Here is a 15,150-nt window from a genome sequence, read left to right as displayed (position 1 = left end):
TATCAAATTTAAGTGATTTTGTGCATAAAACAAGAAATACAATCTTGAACAATTTTTTTTGAACACTAAATTCAAGAAAAATTCAAGAAAAATTTGCTTACCCCATTGGCAGACTTGTTTGCTTGTTTTATGCACAAAATCACTTACATTTGATATTTTTGGTCTAAAATTAGACTTATTTTCTTGGGTCGTTTTGCTCATCAAGAGAAAGTATCTTAGTTTAAGAATTTTTAGATATTTTAACTGAAAACAAGACAAAAATATTAAGATTTTCTTTCTTGAAATTATTTTTTTGCAGTGTACTTAGAAAATTCTAGTTAAAACTGTTGATAATTGTGTTTAGCCTTGACAATTATTTTAAATTAACTAGTGTTTTCTGAGTGAAAATGGTTTCTTATCTATTTTCAAGTAAATACTATTCCAAATTGTTTTCAGTTTACTCTTTTGACCAATTCTTCTTGTAGTAGGTCTACGTAAAACATCTCCATCACATGCTAGACACAGTTTGACTGTTGAGTCTGAATATAACCCAACCCCAGGATAGAGAGGTTTAGTGAATGTGGTGTTGACTCTGTGGATGAGGGTCATTGTGTCAGAGACGCTGTAGAAGGACAGAGATCCTGAACTGTGATCCACATAAACTCCTATTCTAGAAGAACTGGACACTACAGGGAGTTTTGTCTTTATCTTATTGTGCCAGAATGAGAATTCAGAGGGAGAACAGAACAATCTCCAGGACTGATCATTAAATCCAAATAAACACTCGTCACCTCTCCCCTCCCTGCTGATGCTCTTATATGACACTGATATAAACACACCATCATCCCCACTCCACTCAATCTCCCAATAACAGCGTCCACATAAACTCTCTCTACACAACACCTGATAATAATAATCAAATCTGTCTGGGTGATCAGGTACAGGATCAGAATCAGGATGCCGCTGATCTGTGTCAGTGTAAGAAGCCGCTCTGTTCTCCTCAGACAGACAGATAAATCTGTGTGCTGTGTGTGGATCCAGAGAGAAGAGCCCGAAATCTGAAGAAGATAAACACAAAATATTATATTTTATGCTAGTTTCTAATATTTATTATAGTTTAACATGTTTAACATGATAATTTCTATGTTAATTTGAGTGTAAAGGTCAGGTAAGTGTATATACCGTATCTATACACTGATAATTTAAAACACTGAGAGATGAAGTGAATAAGAATGATTATATTACAGTTAGATATTTATGTGACAGTCATGGACTTTCAGTTTTTCATGTTTCTGTTCTGTCTTGGGCCCTGTCCACACATACATGGGTATTTTTAAAATCGTACCTTTTTCTATCCGGTTTGACCGTTCGCCCACACGCAAACACAGTATCAGGTGACTGACACCGAACTTTTATAAAAACTTCTGCTAGGGTGAAGATTTTCAGAATCTCTGGTTACAGCGTTGTCGTGACCATAGTTTTTGGCTTGTGGTGTTATTGTTTTTGCCGAGACGAGACTTTGCAATGGCTTCTGATTGGCCAACATGGCTTTACTGTAAAATTTACAGTCCAGTTAGTACTCTGGTAAACATGAGAGTTGAGTACCGGGGGCGTGGCACTGACATCTATCACAGAGCCTTCCCCCTGCGAGCAGCTCCAGACGCAGGAGAGGTTGTTTCAAGAGTGACCTCGGGCACAAGGGGGCGGCTTATCTGGATGAGATCTGTGGAACTCGAGGTGAATTAGGGTCCAGAATAGTTTCGGCGTCCTTCCAAGATCTCTCTTCCGGGCCGTACCCCTCCCAGTCCACAAGATACTGGATGATGGAGCCCCATCGTCTAGAGTCCAAAATGTATAGTCCAGTTAGTACTCGGGTGAACCTGAGGGTTGAGTACCGATGATGGTTCCCCGTCTTCTAGAGTCCAGCAGGTTGGACATGAGCTTGATCCCATACCTCCTGGCTGCGTATAGACCATGCATCAATGGTGGGGATTTCAGAGGGCTCGTCATCCCAGGGGAGCATGGGTGGTTGATATCCAAGGACACATTGGCTGACTTCTTGATAGAGTTTTGTGCATATTCCGCCCAAGGTAGGAAGCAACACCAATCATGTTGATTCTGATGACAGTGTATTCTGAGAAACTTGGTGAGTTCTTGATTGAGACGTTCGGCTTGCACGTTGGATTGTGGGTGATAGCCAGATGTGAGACTGATGTTAATGTTGAGTGCTTTAAGGAATGTTTTCCATACCTTAGACGCGAACTGGGGACCACGGTCCGACACAATGTCCTCAGGGAGTCCATAGTAACGGAATACGCACTGAAGAAGTTGATCAGATGTATCCAGGGCTGACGAGAGTTTGGGTAATGGAATGATCCTACAGACCTTAGAAAAACGGTCCACCACAGACAGGACGACAGTTTTGCTTTCAGATGTTTGTAAATCTGTGACAAAGTCAATAGCTATATGGGAACAGGGTCTTTTTGGGATCTCAAGGGTTGAAAGAGGCCTGCTAGGGTTTGATGAGAGAATTTATTTGTTGCACAAATGGTACATGACTTATCCACTGAATTCACATCAGGATTCATGGACTGCCACCAAAACTTATTCTTCAAAATCTGAAGGGTGGAGTTCAGTTTGCGTGAAAAGAATGCACAGGGGAATAATTTGGACGGATCACCATGTATTTGAGAGAGAATGGTACCAATGCCGGAACTGGAAGAATCCACTTCTACTACAAATGGTTGCTCGGGGTCTGGGTGATGTGGGATCAGAGCAGAGGTAAATAGGGACTTTAGATCTTCGAAAGCCCTTTCATCATCTGGGTTCCAAGATAACTTGTGGCTGGCCTTTCTTACCAAAGAGGTTGAAGGTGCCGATACAATACTGAAGTTCTTAATAAACCTCCTATAGAAGTTAGCAAAGCCCAGGAATCGTTGTAACTCCTTTACCGTCTGTAGTTTGGGCCAGTTTAATACTGCATGTACCTTTTTCTTATCCATGGCGACCCCATCTGAACTGATGATGTAACCCAGGAAGGACGTAGTGGTCTAATGAAACTCACATTTTTCGGCTTTGGCATAGAGCTGATGTGAAATGAGTCATTGGAGGACTGCTCTGACGTTTTGTATGTGTTCCTTTTGAAAATATCGAAGTATATGTGACCAGTCACGGAAAGTAGGGACACAAGTCAGATCTGGGGCATTTTAAGTTATTCATAGATTCTGCAGAAATGCAGTTTCTAAGCTTTCTAACGATGTGTAACACATTCAAGAAAGAGAATGCTGAGAAATTTGAGAAAGAAAAAAGTTAACACTTTCCCTTTTCCCTGGCTAGAGAGACAATAGGGCTCATTTACATCTCATTTAGCTAAGCCATACCCCCTGTAAAGCCGTTTTAAGATACAGATTCTAGCATCATATGTAGTATTTTATTACAGAAGTCCGGATGAACAACATGCAAAAATAAACAGGACTTTTACCTTTGTGGGGATCACAAGTCGAATCCAGTCTGTTTCAGATGTGTGAATCATCCAATGATTTTTGTCCACAAATGCGTATAATCCGTGAAATATAGATATATAGTCTATTGTTTACATCAGATTTCGTATGAACTTCTGGTAATACAATATAATATACAATTTGAGGACTATTTACATCGTAACATGTAAGGGTATATCAGATTACACTCCGGTATTTGCGTTCCGTTAAACAAATGAACCCGCCTTCAAATTTTGTATTTAAAATAGGGTCTCTGTGTAACTTATGAGTTTGACTTCATGCTGCGCTGCAAGACGTCAAAGTACCGCGAGAGCGGGTCAAAATTAAACTACTCCCTAAGATTTCTTGAAGAGCTCTCGCGGTACTTTGACGTCATCCGACTGCGGCGCCCCATAAAGTCAGTGACGCGGCTGACGTACGATGCGGCTGAGTGTTATTTGTTCCGCCCCAGCTTCTTTTATCTTTCTTTTGTTTTGTGCGCCCGAGCTTCATTTACAGTCTGAGGAGACGCACGCTATAAGTTTAAAAAATGGATTAATGGCGCAGTTGCTGTGTCGATGAGGCAGTAGCTGCGTAGCCCTGTTCTTGCTGAACACAATGGCCAGATTGTGGTATACATGTGGTAGATTCTCGGGAATGGAGAATCAATGGAGGTTACTTGAAAGGAGCCTGGGGTTTTATTAACACAGGATGTAAAACACTGTTCACTCCTACTAATTATATGTTTCTCCTTCCAGGAGATGAGAGGGTTATGGTGACGTAGCCATGGATAGCCTAGGATGACAGGGTTGTGAGGAGATGAGACGACGTAGAATTAGATCCTTTCCAAATGGTCAGGTGAAGTGATGAGGGTGATATTTTACGTGACATGAGTGACTTGGCTCAAGCCCAGGGGCCTCCTGTCTAATGCTGAGACAGAAAGAGGAGGCACACAAGGGGTTACTGAGATGTTATGAATTTTCACAAGCCCAGAGTCATTAAAGTTGCCCGCAGCCCCGGAATCTAGTAAAGCCTTAGAAGTTATAATTTGGTCATGATATTTAAATGTAATGGGTATCTCCAAACAGTCAAAGGTTTAGGTAGGAAGGGTAGCACTCACCTTGCCAAGACGAGTTTGCGTGGGTCGCACTGGACCGGTAGCGAGGATGTGGCCTGATTCACCGCAGTATAAACACACCAATCCCTGAAGCGGGGCTCTCTCTCCTCCACTGTAAGCCATGCTCGACCCACCTGCATGGGCTCACACTCCTCTGGGGTTGACGGTACAGTAGTGCATAAGCCTCGCACTGGCCTTGTCACTCAAACTAGGTTGTCGATACGAATTGCTAGTGCAACGAATTCATCAAAACTCTTTCTATCGTCCCGGCAGGCCAATTCAAACTGAAGTTCCAGATTTAATCCTGGCTGGAACAGAGTCTTCAGCCTGTTTTCCACCCAATTAGTTTGCGCTGCTAGGGTGCGGAACGTTAAAGCATACTCGGCTGTGGTGTGGGGGCCTTGACAAAGCGCAGTCAACTGTTCCCCCAAGTCACGGCCTCGGGCCGTTCATTCAAATATTGACCGCATGGTTCTCTGGAATTCATTGTATGTGCAACGGCTAAAACTTCCTGCCTACCATAAAGCAGTTGCCCACTCTAATGGTTTCCCGGTAAGCAAAGAGAAGACAAAAGAGATCTTACCGACCTCCGTGTTGTACAGGGTTGGTTGTTGGGCGATAAAGAGTTCAAACTGCATCAGAAATCCCTTACACTTTTCCGGGGTGCCATCAAATTTTTCCGGTTAGGCCAGACGGGGAGTTGCAGGAGTCACGGGCAGAGCTGCGGGTGCCGAAGGTGGAGGAAGCGGGGCAGCTGTGGCATCTGTGGAGGCTGCAGCCGCTGGGCAGTGCAGGCCTTGCATGGAGCGAACCAGCTCCTCCGTGAAGGAGGTTAGCTGTGCTAACTGCTGCTGATGGGCCGCTAGGATGTTAGTTTGTGAGGATAGCTCGCCGGTAAGTTGTGGCAGTGTTGCTGGATCTGATTGTGGCAAAGTTCTTTGACGCTTCAGACAGACTGGGATCCAATTGCAATTCTTTATTAAAAGATATGCAAAACAAACAGCAGATAGACATGGATAGCGTTGCAGCAATTAAACATTAACGTAAACACAGTCCAATGTCGGGGCAGGCAGAGAACAATCATAGACGATAATCCAATCCAAAGTCGGGGCAGGTGGCAAAAAACAATAATCCAATAGGCAGTCCGAAATCAACACCAAGAAAACAAACACGGGTATACACACAGGAAACGCTCAGTAATGCTGCTAAGGGCAAACAAGACTTTGCGGAGTAAGCGTGCTAGAGTCCCAAGCTAAATAGGCCTGCTGACACGGAACAGGAAGCACGTAATCAGCGAGCCGCGGAGAAGGATGGGAAATGCAGTCCAGTTAGTACTCGGGTGAATGTGAGCATAATGAGCCGCATAATGAGCCTTGTAGGCAGGAATTTAAGAGGAAACTACTTTTTCTGTAGTAAAACCATGATAAGGAATACTTGTGAATTCATTACAAAATATTAAAAACAAAACACAAAAAAAGAACTGCCCATCGTTGTCTGGACTCTTACTTATGCTTTTGTAATCTTTATAGTACAAACACAACAAGGGATGAGTGTGGTCAACTTATCAATACTTTGTGTTTGTTTATAGACGCCTTTACTCCCCCTTGTGTTGTTTGTGAAAGCAGCACAAAGGAATCCCTGGCCAGGCATTTGATCGGTGCATGTAATGAACTTGCTGTGCAGAGATAGATGTGAATAAATCTAAAGGTTTTAGATGTGCTGTTTGCAATCACGTCTTTTATAAGAATACCACAAAAACATCAGATATGATGCCTTGTGTTTTTGTGTGTGCCCGTTTTGTTTATTGTCTAACGGAATCACAAAGATATTACTTTCTGGATCAGAGATTGTGTGTCCATTGACTGCAGGAGGTATGAGCAATGCATATGGATAATCTCTGTGCTTTTAATATCAATGCTGCATGGGTGTGGCGATCTCGGCTCATTTCAATAATAAAGTAAAAGGAGAAAGACGGTACGCCTCCCTCTTCTTATACAATTAACACCCAATGACATTCATTTATTTTCACTTGCATCACTTAAAAGTAGACATTACAAGCTTTATGTAGATATTTATCTATTGTATAAGTATTTGTCAAGTTACAGTTAATTTATTTAACTTGAAATGAGAAAATAATAATGAGAAAATGTGTCTTACACTGTAGGAACTCTGCTCTGATCTTGGGTTCATTGGTGGGAATCATTTCTAAAAATGAAACTAAAGAAAATAAAGTGACATCATCAGATTAAATCTTATATAAAATCATCATCATTTTAATCTGCTCTGTATTTCTTCTGTTATGTTTGATGTTACTGTAGGACTCATTTCTGAGAGTAAATCACAGTCTTAGTTTGAGATGTTTCTTTACCTTTCTCAGATATCTTTCCAATCTCTTCTTTACAGAAATCTTCCATCTTTTCTTTCAGTTTAGTGACAGATTTCATCACATCATCAAAAGAGAGAAGAGAAGATACAATGATGTTGTCTGAAGATCCAGGAGATGAAGAGAGAGACTGAAAACTCTACATGAACACAATACAATGAAAAAAACCAAACCTACAATACACAACAATTAGATTTGTGTTGATTTAGACATGATCTGTACTCTATTGACATGAATAAAACTCAATCCTATCTGATTAAAGTCAAGATGTATTTCTTGTAATGTATGTTGTAGTGTACAGTGTTGAGCTACCTGAAGGAAACTGATGTGATCTTTTGTTTGTGAAAGTTTCTCCATCTCATCATTTGTCCTCCTCAGATCATTAATCTCCTGCTCCAGTCGCTTCAAGAGTCCTTCAGCTTCACTCACTGCAGTCTTTTCCTGATCTCTGATCAGCTGTGTCACCTCAGATCGTCTTCTCTCAATGGATCGGATCAGTTGAGTAAAGATCCTCTCAGTGTCGTCCACTGCTGTCTGTGCAGAGCGCTGTTAACACAAACACATTAAAATCAGACTGAAACTCAATCTCAAACACTTCTTTATTTATGTTCCTCTATTCATCAAACCCCAGATAGCAAGCAACAATTGAAACAATGTTAAAAAAATTTATTTGTCAATGTAAATCCCACTGAATAAACATCACGTTTGCTACCTCCATTAATATTGAAAAAATATTGAAATTTTGATAAACCACCAGTTTTTGCTTTTGTAAAGCAATTGACTTTCACCAAGTTAAACCTTTTTTGGCAGTGTTTGTGATTAAGTAGAAACTTGTGTTGGAAAAGAAAAATGTGTTTCAAAGTTAAGTTGGAATTAGTTGTTTTTTATTAAGATGTTAATCCTTTTTTGAGTGTTATAATTGCTCGGGTTTGTAAGTTCAAACATTTACCCCTTTTTACTTAAAGGGGTCATATTATGAGATGTTTTTGAAGATGTAAATGTCACAGGGTGACTATTATAGGGCGGAACCAAAAGCGACAAAGATTGGTTCCGCCCGAAGATGGTTTCCGCCCAGACCAAATTTTGCTGGGGCAACACAATCAGGGCTTACGAGCAACAGGTGTGCAGAGTTAATGTGGCAACCTTGTGATTGGAGGATGTATTGAAGAAGATACACATAAATAGATCCAGAAAAACACAGTAGGAGGGAAGTGTATTTCGGGGCGAGCTCCGCTCTGCCAAGGGTGGACCAAACACCCGCTGCTTCTGAAGAGTCTGAAGGCGCTGTTGATCCGGGGACCGCTTAAAGCGAGTGGAAAGAGTGCGGTGGCCGAAGAAGGCAAAAGGAAGGAGTTGAAGCTGTTGGATAAAGGAGCACCACGGAAGAAGTGCTTTTCTCTGCCATTTCTGTGCTGCGTGTGGTGTACGAACCGATCCGGTGTGGAAAGAGTGGAGGCCTGGGTGAAGTCCTTGTAGGAGGAAACAGAGGTTGTAATCGACTGGGTGAAGGAAGTATCAAGGATTCCAGTCACTGGGCTGAGTATATGAGGAGTTTTACTGCTATGATGCGGATGTGCTTTCATGTTTGGATGTCATTGGAACAGTAACATTGGAGATTACTCACCGGAGCTATCGCCAAGGACGATCGACAGCGGCGGACAAGCTGTGAAAGGAATAAGAACAGCGGAGTGTTATCAGTGTGTTCGGCCCCACTGTGGAGAGAGACGTGGCCAGCCGGGAGTAGTACTGGAAGATAACCAGGACGCCAGCGCTGTGAAGTATTGCCAAAGGCACGTGAGTACCATCATACATTGTACTACGTAGTGTGGAAAAAGAGGGTATATTACCAAACGTGTGTTGTGAGTCTAGCACACAGAGTTGCGGCCCTACTGTGGAAAGAAGCGTGGGTGAGCCGGGGAGTAATACTGGAAGTCCATATGGGAAGCCAGCGTTGTGAAATATTTCCATTGCACGTGAGTAACACTATCCATTGTACTATGTAGTGTTGAAGAGGCTATATTACCTAACGTGTGTTGTGAGTTGGACGAACAGATCTGCGGCCCCACTGTGGAGAGAAACGTGGGTAGGCCGAGGAGACATAATTAGGAATAAAAGCAGGAGGTCCTGCGTCCATTATTTAGGTGCTTTTCCCCTCCACTGAGAACAACACCCAACCAACCACACGACGAATCCGGGTCGATTTTGGCTCAGTCCTTAGTTCACTTAAAGTGTGTGGAGTGCCGTGGGTGAGTCTTCGTCTTCATTGTGCGTGTGTATTGCGAATGCGTTTATGTTTGTTCCCTGGCTGCATTTTGGAGAGGATTGCTTTACAAACAAGGCTCAGTTTGATGCCGGATTTGCCACTTGTTTACAGCTGTTGGAGCGGTCACAATTTTAAAAGTTGTTGTTCCTGTTTATTAATTACTGACTCAGTATCTGATTCTGGATCATATGTGTTCAGGTACCTTCACATTATAAGCGACTAGCAGAAGCAGAGCGACGCAATCTCATTGATTTCATTGGAAGCTCTGCGGCATCCAGAGACACGAGCGACAGTGACCGTTGACAGCTGGATGGGTGTGTTCAGTTGCAACAAAGTTGAGAAATGTTTAACTTTATGCAAATTATGAGCAACATTCAGCCCTGCTAAAAAAACAATAGACACCATCACAGAAATTCTATTGGTTTTATTGGGAATATCATTGGTTCTAATGGAATATGGCCCAAAACACACTACAGTGTATTGGTCTTTGCTGGTCTATAATGGTATGTATTGTTTCTATTGGTTCTATGTATTGGTTCTAATGGAATATGACCCAAAACACACTACAGTGTAGTGGTTTTAATGGTAAAAGCTAATGGTTCCTATTGGTATTTTAATGGAAACCATAAATTTTTTCTGTAATGGTTTTATTGTTTTTTTTTCAACAGGGGGGAGCAACTACCAATGAGAACGAAGCAGGGGAGTTCACGTCATCCGTCTCTCGTCAGTTAACTCATTTGTTTATGTCACGGAATGACTGTAAGCAGCGGAACTATAAATATGGCGGAACTAAAAATGGTGGAAGTAGTTCTGCCCGGACCATTTTCACAGAAACACCTGGCCAGCTCCGGTAACTCCGGGCAACCGTAATCAGGCGATATCGGCGTCAGGTGTGCTTATCAAGTGTGGCGATTGGCGATTGGGCAGATCAGAGGAGAGGAGTAGTATAAATAGAGCATCAGGAAAACAGGAAGAGGAAGTTTATTCCAGCAAGCATTGTGGGGGAGACGGAAGTGTTTGGTGTGCTGGAGAGGCGTATTATTGTGGAGATTGCAGACTGGGCGAAGACAAAGTGGAGGATTGGGCTGAAGGAAAACGAAGCTAAGTACTTAGGAAATTCCTGCCGAAGTAATTGTGTTGACCCGTGCTGTTTACTTTGAAGAGATTGTGGATATTGAAGAGTCAGTCCTGAGTGCTCGCTCAGCGTGTATCCGGCCCCACCCGTAGAAAGGAGTGGTGGGCGAGCCGAAGCTAGCTACGAAGAAGAAAGAGTGGGTTTACAAGTCGTGGATGTGACGTCTCCATTTGGTCATCCTCCTTATCAACCCCTTTCTGCTGTTCAGGACCAATTCTTGGCCCAACGTGGTGATCGGACCTTAATTCACCGTCAGTGTGTGTGGCGTGCCGTGGGTGAGTCTTTTGACGTGTGTACACTTGAAGAATTGTAGTGTTGTGCTGTGTCAATGTTGTCAGCGATCACTCCCTAGGCCGAAGAGGAGAGCCCTGGATTGAAGGAAGTGAGCTGGTGTCGGTGGACGACTGATAAATCTATTATACAACCCGACTGTGACTCGTAATCTCTTCCCCCACCTGGTGGTGGGTGCCAACTGTAAGAAGTAAGAATATTGCTGTGAATATTGTGTGGAGTATTTGAAGGAGGGAGAGCTTTAATTGGCTGCTGTGTGGAAGAAAGTACATGTGCTGTCTTGGTGTATGATTATACGCCTGTTGAGTGTCTGCAGATGCCCGCCCCTGTCTAGATCACTTGTCCCGCTGTTTGGAAGAGTGGGGAGGGAAGCGACTCGTACAGTACATCATCTGGTGTGGTGTCCTATTCCATCCTACCCACCGTTTAGGATTTCATCCGTGGCCGTGTTAGGCCCAACGTGCAGCAGCCTCGGCCTGTCCCTCCATCTGTACGTCTGTTCGAAGTCAAGAGGTGTTGTATCTCTCCCTACATATTCATCTAAGTAGTCTATTGTTGAAGAGACTCCGTGTGTGTGTCTGTTGCCAGTCTGCAGGATTGAGCCAAGGGCTTTGTGTCGACGTGGGACTGTTCCACGACGTTTTGGAAGTCAACATTTAAGTGTTGCATTAGAAGTCTGTCCTAGCGAGGAAGGCTAGAAGTTCGCTGTGTGTACATACGTCCTCTCCAGCCACCTAAGCCCCATAAAGCTAAAGCCTGACGTCTCCCTACCTACGGGTCTGTGAGTTGCATTCATTTCAAGCCTAATATACTCACCTGTACGCTCAAAGCCAAGAGGCCAGTGTACCTCCATGTATACTCACCTGTACGCCCAAAGCCAAGTCCCCAGTGTACCTCCCTGTATACTCCCCTGTACGCCCAAAGCCAAGAGCCTAGTGTACTTCCCTGTATACTCACCTGTACGCCCAAAGCCAAGAGCCATGTGTACCTCTCTGTATACTCACCTGTACGCCCAAAGCCAAGAGCCCAGTCTACTTCCCTGTATACTCGCCTGTACGCCCAAAGCCAAGAGCCCAGTGTACCTCTCTGTATACTCACCTGTACGCCCAAAGCCAAGAGCCCAGTCTACTTCCCTGTATACTCACCTGTACGCCCAAAGCCAAGAGCCCAGTCTACTTCCCTGTATACTCACCTGTACGCCCAAAGCCAAGTGCCCAGTGTACCTCCCTGTATACTCCCCTGTACGCCCAAAGCCAAGAGCCTAGTGTACTTCCCTGTATACTCACCTGTACGCCCAAAGCCAAGAGCCCAGTGTACCTCTCTGTATACTCACCTGTACGCCCAAAGCCAAGAGCACAGTGTACCTCTCTGTTTACTCACCTGTACGCCCAAAGCCAAGAGCCCAGTCTACTTCCCTGTATACTCGCCTGTACGCCCAAAGCCAAGAGCCCAGTGTACCTCTCTGTATACTCACCTGTACGCCCAAAGCCAAGAGCCCAGTCTACTTCCCTGTATACTCACCTGTACGCCCAAAGCCAAGAGCCCAGTCTACTTCCCTGTATACTCACCTGTACGCCCAAAGCCAAGAGCCCAGTCTTCTTCCCTGTATACTCACCTGTACGCCCAAAGCCAAGTGCCCAGTGTACCTCTCTGTATACTCACCTGTACGCCCAAAGCCAAGTGCCCAGTGTACCTCTCTGTATACTCACCTGTACGCCCAAAGCCAAGAGCCCAGTCTACTTCCCTGTATACTCACCTGTACGCCCAAAGCCAAGAGCCCAGTCTACTTCCCTGTATACTCACCTGTACGCCCAAAGCCAAGAGCCCAGTCTACTTCCTTGTATACTCACCTGTACGCCCAAAGCCAAGTGCCCAGTGTACCTCTCTGACCTGATAAGTGAAAAACAATGGTCTAGAAACAGCTAATGCTGGTTGTAAGCTTACATTTAAAACAAACTGTAAAACTATTTATGAAATTTGATTGGTTGATTGAAATGTTGTCCCAGGGTCAACATAATGTTGCCCTGGGGACATCAAAATCAGGAGAGCCAACAAGGATTAACATTAGATTGACAAAAACGCTGCACATTTTTGTCTGTGGGGTATTTTTAACAAAAATTTCACATACACACTCTGTGGACACCAAATACTTATTTGACACCTTTAAAATATAATAATATAATCCATTTAACATTAAAATACAAGAGCCCAGGCCCCAGCTGATCACCATAATGTTGGTTTGTTGAAGTTTTAATATTTTTTCAATATTAATTGAGGGTGCAAACGTGATATTGATTTAATGGGATTACCATTGACAAATCAACCATTTTTAACATTGTTTCAATGATTGCTTTCTCCCTGGGACTCACCTTGTGAATCTTCACAGCCTCACTTAGATCCTGATATTCCTTCTCTTTCTCCTGGAGTTTTCTCTGGTTGTTCCCCAGTAGTCTCTGTTTAACAGATAAATAACAGATCATTTGTCTCTTTGTGTACAGTTAGAGAAGATCTTCCAGTGAGGAATTTTCAAAACATCTTGCCAGAGCATTAGAGCTCAACACACACTTATTGATCATATAAATATTCTACGTAACACAATAGTTATCTTTTTCATACCTGTTTCTCAGTTCCCTCGACTTCAACCAGAACTGTGTCATGACCTTTATGTTCATCCATCATACAAAGATAACAAACACATTGTTGGTCAGTACGGCAGTAGATTTCCAGTTGTTTATGATGTTTTGGGCAGATCATCTCCTGAAGTCTTCCTGTCACATCAATCACTTTGTGTCTCTTTCCTGTGTGAAAAGCTTCATGTTGTTCAAAGTGAGTTTGGCAGTAAGAGTTCAGACACACCAGACAGGACTTGATAGCTTTGTATTTTCTTTCAGTACAGACGTCACACTTCACATCTTCAGGTCCAGCAGAACTGACAGCAGATCGATCAGTCAGTTTCTCCACCACTTCAGCCAGCATGGTGTTTTTATATAAATCAGGTCTTGTATTGAAGGTCTGTCTGCACTGAGGGCAGCTGTAGTTTCTCTTCTGATCCCAGCAGTCTGTAATACAGCTCATACAGTAACTGTGTCCACAGGGAATGGTCACTGGATCCTTCAGTAAATCCTGACAGATTGAACAGATGAACTGATCCTGATCCCATAAAATACTGGCTTCTGCCATTTTACTGCATGTACACAGATGGACAACAGCTTTATGATGTAAGGTTGTGGTTTCCCTGAATTTAAACACTGAAATGGTTTCCTGGTTTCTGTCTAAGAAACAGATAACATTCAGTTTTAATTATGTCTTTCTTAGAAGTCACACAACCGGTCTAACCAGGAACCTTACGGTTTCAGATAAATGCGATTAGCTGTTTTTCTACACTATGAAGTCAGCAGTAATGTGAGGTCCTAAGTGTGATCAGAGCAGGAAAACATTTGCTCATCTTAACAATATTGTTTATATATTCAATAAGAAACAAATATTTCCTAAATCTTGATATTGCTTGATAATGCTTACATTGAATCCTGTGCGCCGGTGTTCCCAATCAATCATTCAGCCAGTCACCCGCAAATAAACACAAAACCCACCAAAAGAAACAAACAGTTAGCTGCTGACAGGGGCGTCACAATGGGAATGAAACATAAAATGCTCAACATATGCTATAAAAAAGCAATGTCGCCAATTTGGAAGTTGTGCATTCATTACCTTTCGGACTAGATTACTGTAATTCACTCGTGAAAGGCTCACATAAGCAACAATAACAAATTGGGCACAAGTGTTACTTTCGTCCCGACAGGAACTCCTGACATTTAAAATCGATTTACTTTTAATTTGAAAAACTCAGAGAAGGCAAACTTCAGGATGTGTTGGTTCACTAAATAATCTGTAGATTGATCAGTACTGTAACACATGAAACAAGCAACACAAAATGACCGCTTTTGGAATTTACTTATCATGGTTGAAAAGAGTTTTCCGGAACTACAACCCCAAAACAGAAAAAGTTGGGACACAGTAGAAATTGTGAGTAAAAAAGGAATGGAATAATTTACAAATCTCATAAACTTATATTTTATTCACAATAGAATATAGATAACATATCAAATGTTGAAAGTAAGATATTTTGAAATGTCATGCCAAATGTTGGCACATTTTGCATTTCATGAGAGCTACACATTCCAAAAAAAGTTGGGACAGGTAGCAATAAGAGGCCAGAAAATTTTAATGTACATATAAGGAACAGTTGAAAGACCAATTTGTAACTTATTAGGTCAATTGGCAACATGATTGGGTATAAAAAGAGCCTCTCAGAGTGGCAGTGTCTCTCAGAGGTCAAGATGGGCAGAGAATCACCAATTCCCCCAATGCTGCAGCGAAAAAATAGTTTTCTGAGTTTCTCAGAGAAAAAATGCAATGAGATTGAAGTTATCATCATCTACGGTGCAAAATATCATCCAAAGATTCAGAGAATCTGGAACAATCTCTGTGCGTAAGGGTCAAGAC

The 15,150-nt window shown here is 42.7% G+C and overlaps 1 protein-coding gene across 1 annotated transcript; it reads right to left on the bottom strand.

Moving 5' to 3' along the window:
- Positions 1 to 314: 314 nt before the first annotated feature.
- On the bottom strand, positions 315 to 13,827 carry LOC135744234 (tripartite motif-containing protein 16-like). The gene is made up of 6 exons (XM_065262229.2): positions 13,264 to 13,827; positions 13,017 to 13,100; positions 7,271 to 7,504; positions 6,944 to 7,097; positions 6,733 to 6,792; positions 315 to 1,037 (listed from the first exon to the last, which is right to left on the bottom strand). Exons 1-6 carry the CDS (start codon positions 13,825 to 13,827, stop codon positions 367 to 369), a joined length of 1,767 nt encoding a protein of 588 aa, XP_065118301.1. The 3' UTR covers positions 315 to 366.
- Between the last annotated feature and the right edge of the window lie 1,323 nt (positions 13,828 to 15,150).

Source organism: Paramisgurnus dabryanus, chromosome 6 (assembly GCF_030506205.2).
Source record: "Paramisgurnus dabryanus chromosome 6, PD_genome_1.1, whole genome shotgun sequence".
Lineage (NCBI taxonomy): Eukaryota > Metazoa > Chordata > Actinopteri > Cypriniformes > Cobitidae > Paramisgurnus > Paramisgurnus dabryanus.
The sequence above is the reverse complement of the archived record's forward strand: the minus strand, read 5'-3'. Positions and strand labels throughout refer to the sequence as shown.